The sequence below is a fragment of the Canis lupus genome, chromosome 15, assembly GCF_048164855.1.
Source record: "Canis lupus baileyi chromosome 15, mCanLup2.hap1, whole genome shotgun sequence".
NCBI lineage: Eukaryota > Metazoa > Chordata > Mammalia > Carnivora > Canidae > Canis > Canis lupus.
In genome coordinates, this window is record NC_132852.1 from 46,447,641 (window position 1) to 46,460,646 (window position 13,006).

A 13,006-nucleotide genomic window follows, 5' to 3' on the forward strand; every position below is an offset into this window, starting at 1 on the left:
ATGCAGGGAGCCCGACGTGGGACTCAATCCCGGATCCTAGGATCATGCCCTGAGCCAAAGGCAGAAGCTGAACTACTGAGCCACCCAGGAGTCCCAAAGCTTGAGTTTTAAACCCAGAGCGGTGGCTGGTGAGGCAATTCAGGTCACCTTTGACAACCAATGATGGGGGCGGGGGATGCAATTTGATGACAAGCTGAAAAGAACAGTGATCTTGAGGTCAAAACATGGAAGTTTGAGTCCTGTCTTGGACACCACCAGTTCCCTGTCTGGCTCTGACAGAGTCAATCATTAACCTCATATTCCTCATCTTGAAAATGGGCATAATAACATTCAGCCCTTTAACTTCCTGGGATGTTGAAGGAACCACATTAAATAATGCATCCTGCTCTATGGAGGCTACAAAGCTCCATAAAGATGTATGTGCTACTTCAGAGGTGTTTGACAAAGCCTCTCAAGTATCTCGAGCGTGACACATAAACGTGGGCTGGATGCAGTAGCGTGCTGGTAAATATTTAACAACTGGCTCTTGACAGGGTGGGAAGGGGGAGCTGAAATCTGATTTGTATTATTTGCCAATCTCCATGGTATAAATACTCCTACCATGGCTGATTTTAAACTACCAACATCTCTGGATGTTACTACGATCGAGTAAATTGGCTGCCAACTGGAGACTAAGCCCAAAGGTTGTAGGTTGTCTGGAGAGAGGGCTTTGTCTGTCTGTCTGCCTTTTCCAGTACATTCAGCATCCACTTGGATGAAGAGAGGTCATGCTCGTGGATCTGTGATGGATGAGCAGCTGGTAAGGATGGCAAATATATCAGATCACCGAGCTGAGATTCAAAAGATCTCAAGCTAGAATGATGGGCTGATTCCTACGAGATGAATATTGACAGGAATAAGTAAAAGTATCCATTCTTGAGGCCAAAAAGGCAACTTTAGATGGAGGGGACAGGAGGCACGTTTCAGCACAGAGTACACAGAGAATTGAGGTTTTAATTGATGGCGAGTTCACCAAAAGTCCAAATTGGAATGGGATGTTTAGCAAGGAGTGATATGCTGTTAACAGTGATGACTACGTTTGGGCCCCTGTGACTTACAGAGAATTCCCACGTGCGTCCCCTCAGTACTGTTTTGCTGTTCACAGTAAGCCAGGGATAGAGGTGGAGTGGTGGCGTGTGCCCATTTTAAAGATAGGCAGACTGAGGCTTAGAGAGGTTGACACAACTTGGCCCTTTTGTACTGTCAACCAGTGATGGAAAAAAGTCTCAAAATCAGGTGTTCTGGCCCCAGGTTTTGCCCTGTGTTTTCTCCTAAGCCTGTTGTTCTGAGTGCTGTGCTTTTGGAGGCTCCGGGCAGACTGGGGATGTGAGGGGGCAGGCTGGTAGCACCTGGACTGGCAGGCAGGTCATATGAAGACCAACACAGGAGTAGAGAAAGCGGGGTTGAGAGGGATGGGTTAGTTTCCTAAGGCTGCCAAGGTGTCAGCTGGGGTTTGGGTTCCTTCTGAGGCTGTGAGGGAAGATCTGCCCCAGGCCTCTCGCTCCGTGGCTTGCAGTCAGCTCAGACGGTCTTTCCCAAGTCGCATGTCTCTCCTCTGTGTGTATCTGTCCCTGTGTCCTGATTTCTCCTATTTTATGACACCAGTCATATTGGATTAGGGTCACCATAAGAACCTCATTTTAACTTTATTACCTTTGTAAGGACCCCATCTCCTAGTAGGAACACATTCTGAGGAAGAGGGATTAGGACTCCCTCCCAACAAATGAATTCAGACAGGGAGACACAATTCAAGCCCTGCTGGGGATGGTGGTGGGGACGAGGATGGGGGAGTGGGGGAACTTGAGGGCGCCTTCAGAATTTGGAGCATGTCTTATGGAGGAGGAGGAATATGAGCTCTAGGGAGCCAGAACCTCTAGGAGGTGACCCAGGCTCATGCCTACCACAGGAAGAACCGAGGTCCCCGCTGCCACTGAGTCGTCCCTGGGGCCCCTTGGCCACTGGGACACCAGCTCCTCACCCGGCTGTAGGGGTTGCGGAGCCAGAGGGAGGCTTTGAGCCCTCTGTTCTCACAGGTACCCAGGCATTCGCCAGTGTGCACCAGTAGAGCCTCTCAGCTGGCTGCACCCCTGCCACTGCTCCTCGCTAGCTGCACCTGCCCCCTCTGCCAGAGTTTGGGCACAGCTCCTCGGGATGCCCCCAGCCATGGCTGTAGCTGCTGGCTCCTCCACAAGGCCCACCCCTCTGAAGAGGTAGCTGCTGGGGGCTGAGTGCCTCTTTTCCCCATAAAGAAGCCCAGAGTTTCAGAATGGGGCGCACGGTGCCTGCACCCCTCTCCCCCTGCCAGAGCAGCAGCTGTCTTGGGGCAGGATCTGACGTGAGCCTCCCACCATCTCCTTGCCTTCCACCCCACGTGTCCCTATCCAGTCCTCAAATTCATGGTGTCCTGTGGGGCTGAGGCTGTGTCTTGGGGGTGGGTGAGCAGCCCTTCACACTGGGGCTGCCCCAGAGCATCACCCACCTATGGCCTGTGGCTAGGACCACATGGTCTGGAAGGAGGCATGCACTAAGGGAGTTCTTTGGAAGCTTCTGTGTCTCGGTGAAGTGAAAAGCCAGGGCCTCAGCTGGGAATGAGGAGGGAGATGAGGAGTTGGTGGTTGAAGGGGAGCAAATGTGAAAACTCGTGTAGGGAGCAGAGCGGGAAAGAGTGTGCGTGGATCCCTACTTTGCACAGTAGGTGCTCACTAAACATGTGTCAGGACGGGACAGCAGAGGAGTAAGGGGACAGGTGCGGGAGGAGGCCCTGCTTCCTCCGGATGCCCCCAGCAGCAGCTCCTGAACCTCATTTTCTCTCTTGGCCCAACGGATGCCCTTATGAATTCTTCTTATATGTGAGTCCAGTTGCTTTGCCACTTCTGGTGGCTCCTGGATGTCTTCCTTCCCTCATTTCCTGTGGTCCTGACCAAGTTTCTGGGATGCCTGCACAGGCTTCCCATGTAAGACCACCCCGAGTACCAATGCCACTTGCCACACTCAAGGAAGCTTCCAGTGGTTGGGGAAGAACCCAGACTCCGTGAGGGCTCCTAGAGCCACTGTAATTAGACACTATGAATAATTAATTGCCAGGCTGACCCCTCAGTGGTACCCTCCATGGTACATCTGACTGTCCCACAGCTGGGGGCTCTGAGGGCCTCCTGTTGTCATCAGTCCTAGGTGGGGATTGTTTGACAGCAGGACCACCAAGACCCAGAGCAGAAGGCAGGGAAGTGGCAGCCTGAGGCTCAGGTGGGCTTAGCATCAGGAAGCTAGTAGCAACAGCGACTGTTATGACTTCATTTTAATCCTCACATTTACCAGTGAGTCAGGTGGAGGGCGCTGTCTTGAGGGCAGGGAGGATGAGCCTCGGACAGGTAAAGTAACTTGTGCAGAGTCATGAGCTAAGCGTGAACCCAGGACCATCAGACTCTAGACCCGTGGTTCTCCACCCAGGGCAAGTGCACCCTCCAGGGACAAAGGACAGTGTTGGGAGATATTTTTGTTTGTCACACTGCAAGGGGAGGTGTGAGGGGCATGCTGGTAGAAGTTTCTGGATAGAGGCCAGGGATGCTACCGACATCAAACGATACATAAGACAGCCCCCACAAATAAAGAATTATCCAACCTAAAAGGTCAGAGGCTCTAAGGCTGGGAAGTCCTGTTCTGAAGTCCTGTTCTGAAGTAAGCTCAGAGTCATCCCACTGTGGTGCCTGCAGAGACCCCACCCAGGGCAGTGGGTTCAGGGCCTGGGGGAGGATGGGACCCCAGAAGACTGGAGTAATGGGTAGGCCAGGAAGGCCTCATTGTCACAGCCCTGTCTCAAGACAGACTAGGTTGCCATGGCCAAACCAAAAGCCCCAATCTGGGAGCAAGGGCAGGGGGTCAGGGCTACCTGAGAGGAGCTACCTGGAGGGGGTTCATTATGGGGTGGTGGGCACCTGCTGGCCTTATTTACAAAGGATTGTGGAATCAGGGGCTGGGCACCAAGCAGGTCCTGAGACCATCCTCCTCTATCTTCTCCCTACTGCCTGCCCCCTGGTGAATCTTCATGAGGCCTCTTGGCCATCACTACAGGTCTTTGAACCCAGAAGAAAAGAGTAAAGAGGGCATTGTGTGGGGACACCAGAGAGGCTGAGCCCTGCCCTGACTGTGAAATCCTTGATCATAGACCACCTCAAAGACCATCTCCTGGCAAGCCCACACATTTTTTGCCCTGTTCCCCCAGGAAATCTACAGTCCTCCACACACAGATGGAGTCTTTAGGCTAAGTTAGACCCTCTGAGTCCAGACCTATGGTCACCCAGTGGCACCAGCAAAGGGCAAGGTGGCACTGGGGCTGCCCCAGAGCATCACCCACCTATGGCCTGTGGCTAGGACCACATGGTCTGGAAGGAGGCATGCACTAAGGGAGTTCTTTGGAAGCTTCTGTATCTCCATGAAGTGAAAAGCCAGGGCCTCAGCTGGGAATGAGGAGGGAGATGAGGAGTTGGTGGCTGAAGGGGAGCAAATGTGAAAGCTCGTGTAGGGAGCAGAGCAGGAAAGAGTGTGCATGGAGGAGGGACAGCGGGACGGCTGGGCAGCATGGGGCCAGTTGAAGTTGGTGCTCCTGAGCAGTGAGACCCCATTGGGGTGGTTAGTTGTCTCTTTCCAGCCACATTCAGGTGCCAGGTACAGGGGAGAAGTTGATGAAGTTGGATTTAACTTCTAAGTAAGAGAGTCAAGAATGTATGCAAAGCAGGGGAAATGGCGAATTTTATGTTATGTATGCTTTATCATTATTTTTAAAAACATTTTCATTTATTTATTTGGGTGAAAAAGAGCATGCACCAACAGTGGGGAGGGGTGGAGGGAAGAGAAGAAGCAGACTCCCCACCCAAGCAGGGAGCCTAAAGGCAGAGCTTGATCCAGAGACCCTAGGATCATGACCTGAGCTCAAGGCAGACATGTGACCAACTGAGCCACCCAAGTGCCCCATTATAATATTTTTTAAAAGAATCATACGTAACGGTGTAGTTGTGATGAGGGGTGAGGGTCAGAGAAATGGACCAGAGGGTCTGGTGGAGTCATAGGCTCTGGGGATCTGGGAACTGGACAGAGTGAGCTGGAAGGAAAGGAGATGGTGGTCAGAGGGAGGTGCTCAAGGGGCTGCAGTTGCTAGAATGAGAAGGCCCAAGAAGGAGTGGCTCTGGAGCAAGTGGCTGGGGGAAGGTGCAGGATCTCCAGAGAGAGGTGGCCAAGGAACCAGAGACCCGAGGTGTGGGAAGGATCATCCATGCAGATCCCGAAAGGCAGCAAGAAGAAGACAGGCGTCAGTGAGTGTCCTCGAGTATCAGGGAGTGACAGTGAGCCAGGGTCTAGAACCCTCAAGAAATGGGCACCGGATGTGGGGCTAAAGTGCAGAGCCAGGGCTCTGGAAGCAGCAGCAAGGGGCAGAGAGGGTCCCTACCCCACCTCGAGGCCTGTGGCAGGATTGCTCTCAGAAAAATACTGCCACCATTAGTGGTGGTTTCTGGAGGGCTTCTCTCACAAGAAGGCAAAAAGGATGTTCACAGAAGTGGCCAAGCATATTGGAAATTTTATTTTTGACAGACCACACAGTAGCAGGGCTCAGGTTGGGAGCTGGGAGAGGAGGAGAGGCCTCACAGAGCCTTAGGAAGCTGAAGATGAAGCAGAGGGGAGTCCAGGGCCTTCTGTGGGGCCTGACACAATCAGGGGAGATTACACAATGACAGGAAGGCAGGTGCACTCAAGACAGACCATGGAGAGAGATGGAGTGTCGTGTTAGGAGGGGAGGGGCAGGGCTCTCTCTCCCCCATCCATGCAGTGTGATGGTGCCCTCACCCTGTGGGCAGGGCCCACCCTTGACTCCAAATGGAACCAAAGATATCTGGTAGACCAGGTCCATGTGATGCTTCCATACATGTTTTATCTGTACATCCCACTGCCAGCTGACATTTGGTTTAATTTCCCCGAAACATTCTTCAAGGAAATGTACACAAATTTTTCCTTTGGCTAATTTTTCTTGACTCAGGTGACATCCCAGACCTCAGAATACAGTGGTCAGCAGAAATCCCTCTGACCACCTGGTCAGAGTAGTGGCTGAGGCCTCAGGAGCCTCCCAGGATGAGGGGGAGGACATTAAGCCACCAGGAGACTGTCCTGACACTGGTCATGAGGGAGCACTGAGCTATGGGAGAGAAGAGAGGAATCAGAGGTACTGGAATGGGGCTCTTTTCTGCCAAGAAAAGGCAGACCAGGGCCTGGGAACCTTGGGGTACAAGCAAGTGAGTGAGGGTACAAGGCAGGAGTAATGGCTTCAGCCAGATAGAGGGCATTGTGGGGTACGTGGGTTTCCCAGCCCCTGGGGTTGGGCACCTAGGAGGAAGGTAGGTGGTGAGCAGGAGAGGCTTGCTGTTCCTTGGAGTCTTGACAGCCTGTGAGTCCTGAAACCACGGATCCCTTGTTTTCGCCCCTGAATCTAGGTAGACAGGCGGTGTCGGTCCAGAGGGAGATGGGTGGGGAGCAAGGATGGTTCTGTGGGCTCTCTCCCTGCCACTGCACCTGGCAGAGCTGTGCCTGTGGCCCACTCCCTAGGCTGTAGGACAGGAGCTGGGGCATTTAGAGCACACCTCAGGATCCCATATAAATACCTCCCACAGACCACCCCCATCCTGGCCAAAATGGGAAGCCGGCCAGTGTGGCTCCTTTTTGCTCAATGCTGTAAGCTCTTGGGTGTGGACGGCTTTGGGAGGCCATCTCATTGATGGCGGCATGAGGGGAGAGTGCAATGCTGCTACAAATCCAAAATGTGCTGCCCCTCTGGGCTGGGGGGGTTCTTAGGCCCCCAGTGAGCCAGTTCTTCATGCTTCTTACCAGTGTATGTGAGGTGTAGGTGAGGGGCCAGGGAGGGAATACAGAGCACCCCATCAGACTGAAGAAACCCACACAGAACAGGAGAGGAAGGATTAACTCATTCCACTAACCTTTATCATACACCTGCTTGCTGAGCAGGATGCTGGGGACCCCCAGGCAAGGCCTTACCCTGCCTCCAGGAGGCCGACTGTACAGTGATGAAGGCTCACCTGGAGTGTAAGTGACAGGGAACAGCCTTCACCTTGGGTTAGCAACACCCCTTCAATGGTGTGGGCCTATTTCCCTAGGTCTCTGTCTCCCTCTCCTTCCCACCGTGTCTGCCTTGGTTCCTGTCTTCTGGAATCCTTGGATTTCAGGGCAGGAAGGCCCTAGGAATCATCTGGCTACACCCCTCCTTTTATGCCTAAGAAAGCTGGGGGCCAGGGAGATACAGCCACTTGCCCAAGGTCACACAATTATTTTGGTGTCCTGGTTTATCTCGGTGTTTCACTTCTTTCTCTCATATTTGTCTTTCTTGTGTGTGTTTGCAAAACTGACACAGAAAGGCAAAGTCACACAAAGAGACAGACGGCCCCCTTGCTAGTAGCAGAGGGTGTCCAGGCACAGAAACATTCTCTCACAAAGAGGGAGGGACCCCTCGCTGCTTTGGCCTGGGAGGGGTAGTGGGGGGAGCCAGGAGGAGGAAGAGGACTATGCCCTGATGTCCTGTCTGCTGGCTGGAGGTAGCCCCTCACCAGAGGTGGGAGGGTTAAGGTGCACACTCTCTTCCATCCATCTCTGGGGACCAGGCCTGGCCCCAAGGTCTAGCTGGGGTTCCCTGGGACCTGGGGTTTAGGCCAGGCAGATGGACTGGGTCAGAGCTGCCTCTGGACCCCTGGCCTGCCCCGGGGGTTTGGTGACCAAAGGAGAAGTTGGGGGCTGCACTTAGCGATGGGCTTTAAGGAAGAAATCAGAGGTCCTCAGCCTGAGAGCTCCAGGTGGTCTCACCGGCTCTGCCTCTCTTGTCTCTCTGTCTCTCTCACAAACACACCCGCTGACGCCCCAGTCGATGAGGGTGATTTCATTTCGCTAAGGAAAGCTTTACTGCCCGGGCTAGACGGAAAGGGGGGCAGCGGAAAGAGGTCTCTCCCCTGAGTCTGGCTTCCTTTGTTCCTCCCTCGCGTCCTCCCTCTCCCCTTCCCGGCTTCCCTCCTCTCCTCCTGGCCTCCTTCTTCCATGCTCTCTACCCCCCTCCCCTCCCCCCTTCCCCCCAACCCCAGAGCTGGGTCCCCGCAACAGGACCTCGCTGAAGGCGGGGAGGGGGGAAGGCGGGCTCGGGCCTCAGCCTCCATGGCCGTCTTCCCGCAGGGAAGGAGTTAAGTCTCTCCGCTGCATCCCTCCTCCCTCCTCCGCCTCCCCCGCCGCCACCGAGTCCTGCAGCTAGGCCCTGGGCTGACCTTCACCGGGAGGGAGGCCGCAGTGCGCATGCCCGGGCCGGCTCCCGTCCGGCTCCAGCCGCTGCCCGGGCCCCCGGCGGGCGAGGGCGAGGAAGGGCGGCCGCGGCCCGGGACGTGCCCCCCGCGCCCGGCCGCCCTGAGCTCCCGCGCGGCGGTGGCGGGGGGTGGGGGGGCCGCCGAGCCCGTCCCGCCGGCCGCGGCGCATCTCTCCCTGAGCGGGGAGAGGCGCTTTGCCATTTGGTGCTGGTGGTGCTTCGGAGGGAAGGAGCGATGGGGGGACGGCAGGGGGGACTCCGGCTCCGAGCCGCAGGGCGGCCGCCCTCTGCCCGGACACGCGCGCGGTCTGCCCGGAGCACGGCCTGGGCCGCCGGCCGCTGAGACCAAGAGCCCAGTTGGGCTGGGAGGAAGGCCCCCCCGGCGGCTGGAAACGGGGCTCTCCCTGGGCCTCCACCCTGCCCTGGGCCGGAACCTGTGGCGGTGACACTGCCCAGCCGCTCTTCTGGGGCTGAGCCTTTGGGGATGCTGGCCTTTGTGAGGTGGGAGTCCTGGCCCGGTGCACCCACACCTGCGCCTCTGCTCTCTGGTCTGAGGGCTCCCCCGGGTCTGCACATCCAGGGTTGCCCCTGTAAAAGCAGCACGCAGATGTGCCTACTGGCTGGTGCCTCGTCAGTTGCCCCTTGTGAGTGTGATATGGAGATGGTGGAGAGGTGCCTGTGTGTGCAAATCCTGGTGGCTCCTTGTCCCTCTGGAGTCTGCATCCCTGTGTGCCTGAGGGGCATGAATGCATTATATATCTGTTGTCTCTGCTGGCAGAGGGATGTCTCCCAGAGAAGGGGCTGGGGGATGTCGGGGAGACCCTGATGCTGGGGTGGCCCAGGAGGGAGTTAGCTATGGTCTTGAGTGATGCTCACCAGCTCCTTGGGTATCGCCAGAGCCTTTGGTCTAACTACCTCCTGCCATCTCCTCCACCACCAAGCCCCGTCCCCTCCCAAATGCTGGGTATCCCCACTTTCCTTCGTGATCCTCCCTGAAACTTAGCTGCCCAAGCTGGGGTGCCCATCCACCTCCTTTGCTGTCTTCTTTACCCCAAAGACCTCTTGGAGAGTTGAGAGCTCTGAGCTTTACACAAGGCCTAAAAATGTCTGCCCCAGCCCGAGTCTCTCCAGAGCCTCTAAGGTCTGTGGTTTCATGGGTCCATGCTAGAAGCACCCACAGTGCGTAGGGGTGCCCATGGCGACTCACACCTTCAGGTAAGTGGCAGAGTATGAGCTCCATCCACCGGCCTACTGAGCTTTTCGGGTGGTTGCAAGTGTGAGCAGGCATTTATTTGATCATAAGTTCCCGTGTCCCAGCGTGGGGTGGAGTGGGGAGGAGAGTGGTACTTAAAGACCAGTCCCTGATGTCAGGGGGGCCACATTTGGAAAACCAAACCTAACATCTCAGACACTGGTCAGCCAAGTGCCAATTTGTGGCATAGCATAGATGGCAATGGGTATTCAAAGAAGAGAAAGGTTGGTGCACAGGAGTGGAACTGGAGCAGGCTTCCTGGAGGAGGTGGGGCCCACATTAGGCTTTAAAAGACAGGCAGATAAGCAGTAGAAGGATTCCAGGCAAAAGAATCATGGGAGTAGAGGCTTAGACATGGGGATAAGTGAAGGGTTTTGGAAGTTAGTGGGCAGACTGGAGAGATTACCTCCACAGGTCACCAGTAGCCACCTTGCTGGCCTATGGCAACTACCCAGCCATTCCCACCTTGGCAGGACCCAGTTTCTGCATGGTTGAGTCTAGGGGAAGCTGGGTAGAGATTTGGTAGGAAGAGGACCTCTGGGTTCCTGGCTAAGCCCCCAGAAAAGGAGGGTTGTCATGGGTCACTCTGGCCTTTCAGAGGGTTGACAGTGGGCACCCAACTGACCGTGACAGCCAGGAGCACAAGTAGAGCCCAAGGAAACCAGGCTGCAGGCAAAAGGACTGTAGGCAGAACATTCCCTGGGTTTTGTCTGACCTCTGAGGGCATTCTGAAGGGTTTGAGGTTCAGGACACCTCCCCCCCACCCCTCAGTGTAATTCTGGGTCTTTAGGGTATAACTTCAAATAACTTTTCCAACAAATTCCCCCAGGCATTGCCCCACCTCACCTGGATTCTGACAGGGCAGCCCCAGGAAGCACACAAACTTGACCCACTGTGGTCCCAAAGCCTTGGGGCTCTTCCTCCAGAAGGAGGAGAGAGGGGTGTGGCCATTGGGGGCCTGGGTGGTGCTATGGTTCCCAGGCTGGGGATCTCAGGATTTGTCCCTCCTTCACCCCAGGGACTGCCAGCTCTCTGAACACTGCCTCTTCTGGGGCTCCCTCAGCCAATCCCACACTTACCCCTGCTTTCTCTGGGGGTCTTGCGGCCCGCCCTCCCCTATACCCAGCAGCCCCATCACCTCTGGGTCCCCCCACCCCCCACCTCATGCCCCATTCTCTCCATCCATCCACGCAAGCACCCACCCCAGCTCCTCGCCTTCCCTCACATTCGCTGCTCTTCCTGTTCTCATGAGTCCGATCCACCTCCCCTTTCCGAAATACTTCCCCTCTTGCCCTCACTTTCTCACATAGAGACAAACAAAGACTCACATACCCAGAAATAGACTCACACGGAGCTGGAAGACACAGGCCGTGTCCTGCCACACACGCACCCGCAAGCGCGCGCACGCACCCGAGGCTCTCGTGGAGGGAGGCACACAGAGAAGGCATTTGTCTGTGCACGCACATAAACATCCACACCCACAGCCACCGAGCCATGCCCACACCAGGGTGCAGACACACACGGCGGGCGAGACAAGGGCGCACACATCTGTGGACGCGAGGGGACAGCGCCTCCCCGGGCACACCCACCGCTGTCGGCCTGGTGCAGGAGGAAGGCCTCCCCCCAACCCCCCCAACCCCCCCCCCCCCCCCCGGATTCCTTCCTTCCAGAGAATGTTTCCCTACTTGGCCTGCCAGGTCTCTGGGGAAAGGGCCTCAGAAATGCAGCAGGAGCCCACTTGGGGGACAGTTGGAACTGCCTGTTCCCTGCCTGGCCCTGCCGGCGAATTCCCTAACCGAGAAACTATTTGTGGCGAGAGCCCGGGTGGCCGACGAGCCCCCCGCCGCCTCCCCTCGCGTCCCCTCCCCGCGCCGCCTCCCCGCGGCCCTCGGGCGGCCTCGGGCTGCAGTGCCGCTGCCCAGCGCCCCGGAGCCGGGCTCGCCGGCGTGCCTCGCCGCTTATCTGCGCTGTTTGGACAGCGAGGGCTGCAAAGGCAGGCGTTTCGGGCCCCGCCGAGTCAACAGGCAGACCCCGGGCCGCCGGACTATTTCTGTCTTATCAGTACAGGAATGCGGCAGCCGCGGCGGCGGCGGCGGCGGCGGCGGCGGGCGGGCGGCGGCGGCGTGGGCCGTGGGCCGTCAGGGCAGCCCTGAAGGGGCCCCCTCCCCACTCCGCTCGAGTAGAAGTGTGAGAGAGCCCAGCAGGACTCAGAGGGGAGAGTTGGAGGAAAAAAAAAGGCAGAAAAGGGAAAGAAAGAGGAAGAGAGAGAGAGAGTGAGAGGAGCCGCTGAGCCCACCCCGATGGCCGCGGACGAAGTTGCCGGAGGGGCGCGCAAAGCCACGAAAAGCAAACTTTTTGAGTTTCTGGTCCATGGGGTGGTGAGTGGGGGAAAGTTAGCGGGGGAGGGTGAGCGAGCTGGCTCGGGCTGAATGGAGGGATGATCGGGAGGGGCCGGGAGGGGGCTCCCGCTCTCCCACCCCTCTGGCAGGGGCGCCGCGGCCCGCGGCCCAGCCCCAGCACTGTGCCGGCGCCCTGGCACTCGAACACGTCGTCAGGCGGCAGGCGGCGGGCCGGGGATGGGTGCCCCGGGCGGGGACGGAAGCTTTGCATGGGTTCTTGTCAGGGGCTGGGGGTGGGACTTGGGGACTGCCGCCCCAAGTGTGGGGGGGTTCCCCTCTGTACTAGACGTGTTGTCTTCTATTCTTTTCCTCGTGGGCCCAGGTGTTCCCCTGCCCTGGGGGTGGGGGCAGGGGACACGGCAGCGGGTGGGCTGGGTTGTCTGCTCATCCATTGGGACAGTGTCTCTCTGATTGTGTCTCTCTGAGCAAGAGGAAGGAGCAGGTGACCCTGGAGGCACTGTGAGCGGGAAGCTCTCTGCCCCAACAACCTCTGCATCCTGGCAGGAGGGCTCTGGGGCTTTGCTGATGGCTTCTGCCATCCGGGTCAGAGAAAGACCCTCTCCAGGGACAGACCCCAAGTGAAGGGGTCTGAAGATCCCCTTGGCAGACTCAGCCCCCAGAAGCCGATGTCTTTAAATCCTCAAAGGTGTGAAGGAAGGGCTGGAGTCAGGGATGTAAGGCCTAGAGACCGAAGGGGCAGGGCGGCACCTTCCTGCCAGGAGCGGACTTGGAAGGCACACAGGGAGCCCAAGGGAGCCCAGGGTGACCTGAGGGGATGGGACCTCAGGCTGAGGCAGCAGGAGCCAGGCTGGTAGAGATGTGGAAGGCAGCGGAATGGGAGAGGCAGAGATTGTTGGGCTTGGAATGGCCACTGGGGTTGGAGCTGGGTGCAGAGGAGGCAGTCAAGTTGACTATGGCCAAATTTGGTTGTGACCCCAAAGAAGGCACGTTCTCAATGAGGGAAACCAAAGTCCCTAG

The 13,006-nt window shown here is 57.1% G+C and overlaps 1 protein-coding gene across 4 annotated transcripts in view; it reads left to right on the plus strand.

Moving 5' to 3' along the window:
* SMARCD3 (SWI/SNF related BAF chromatin remodeling complex subunit D3) overlaps positions 1–13,006 on the plus strand; it is a 31,374-nt gene that overhangs the window by 10,057 nt on the left and 8,311 nt on the right. Inside the window, exon 1 of one of the 4 annotated variants that reach the window (XM_072776944.1) lies at positions 11,727–12,007. The exons of 2 other annotated variants lie outside the window; for them this stretch is intronic. In XM_072776944.1, the coding sequence (XP_072633045.1) occupies positions 11,930–12,007 (78 nt within the window). In that variant the 5' untranslated portion in view covers positions 11,727–11,929. Of the gene's footprint in view, positions 1–11,726; positions 12,008–13,006 lie in introns of those variants that run through there. One more of the 4 variants, XM_072776947.1, reaches the window with a different exon arrangement.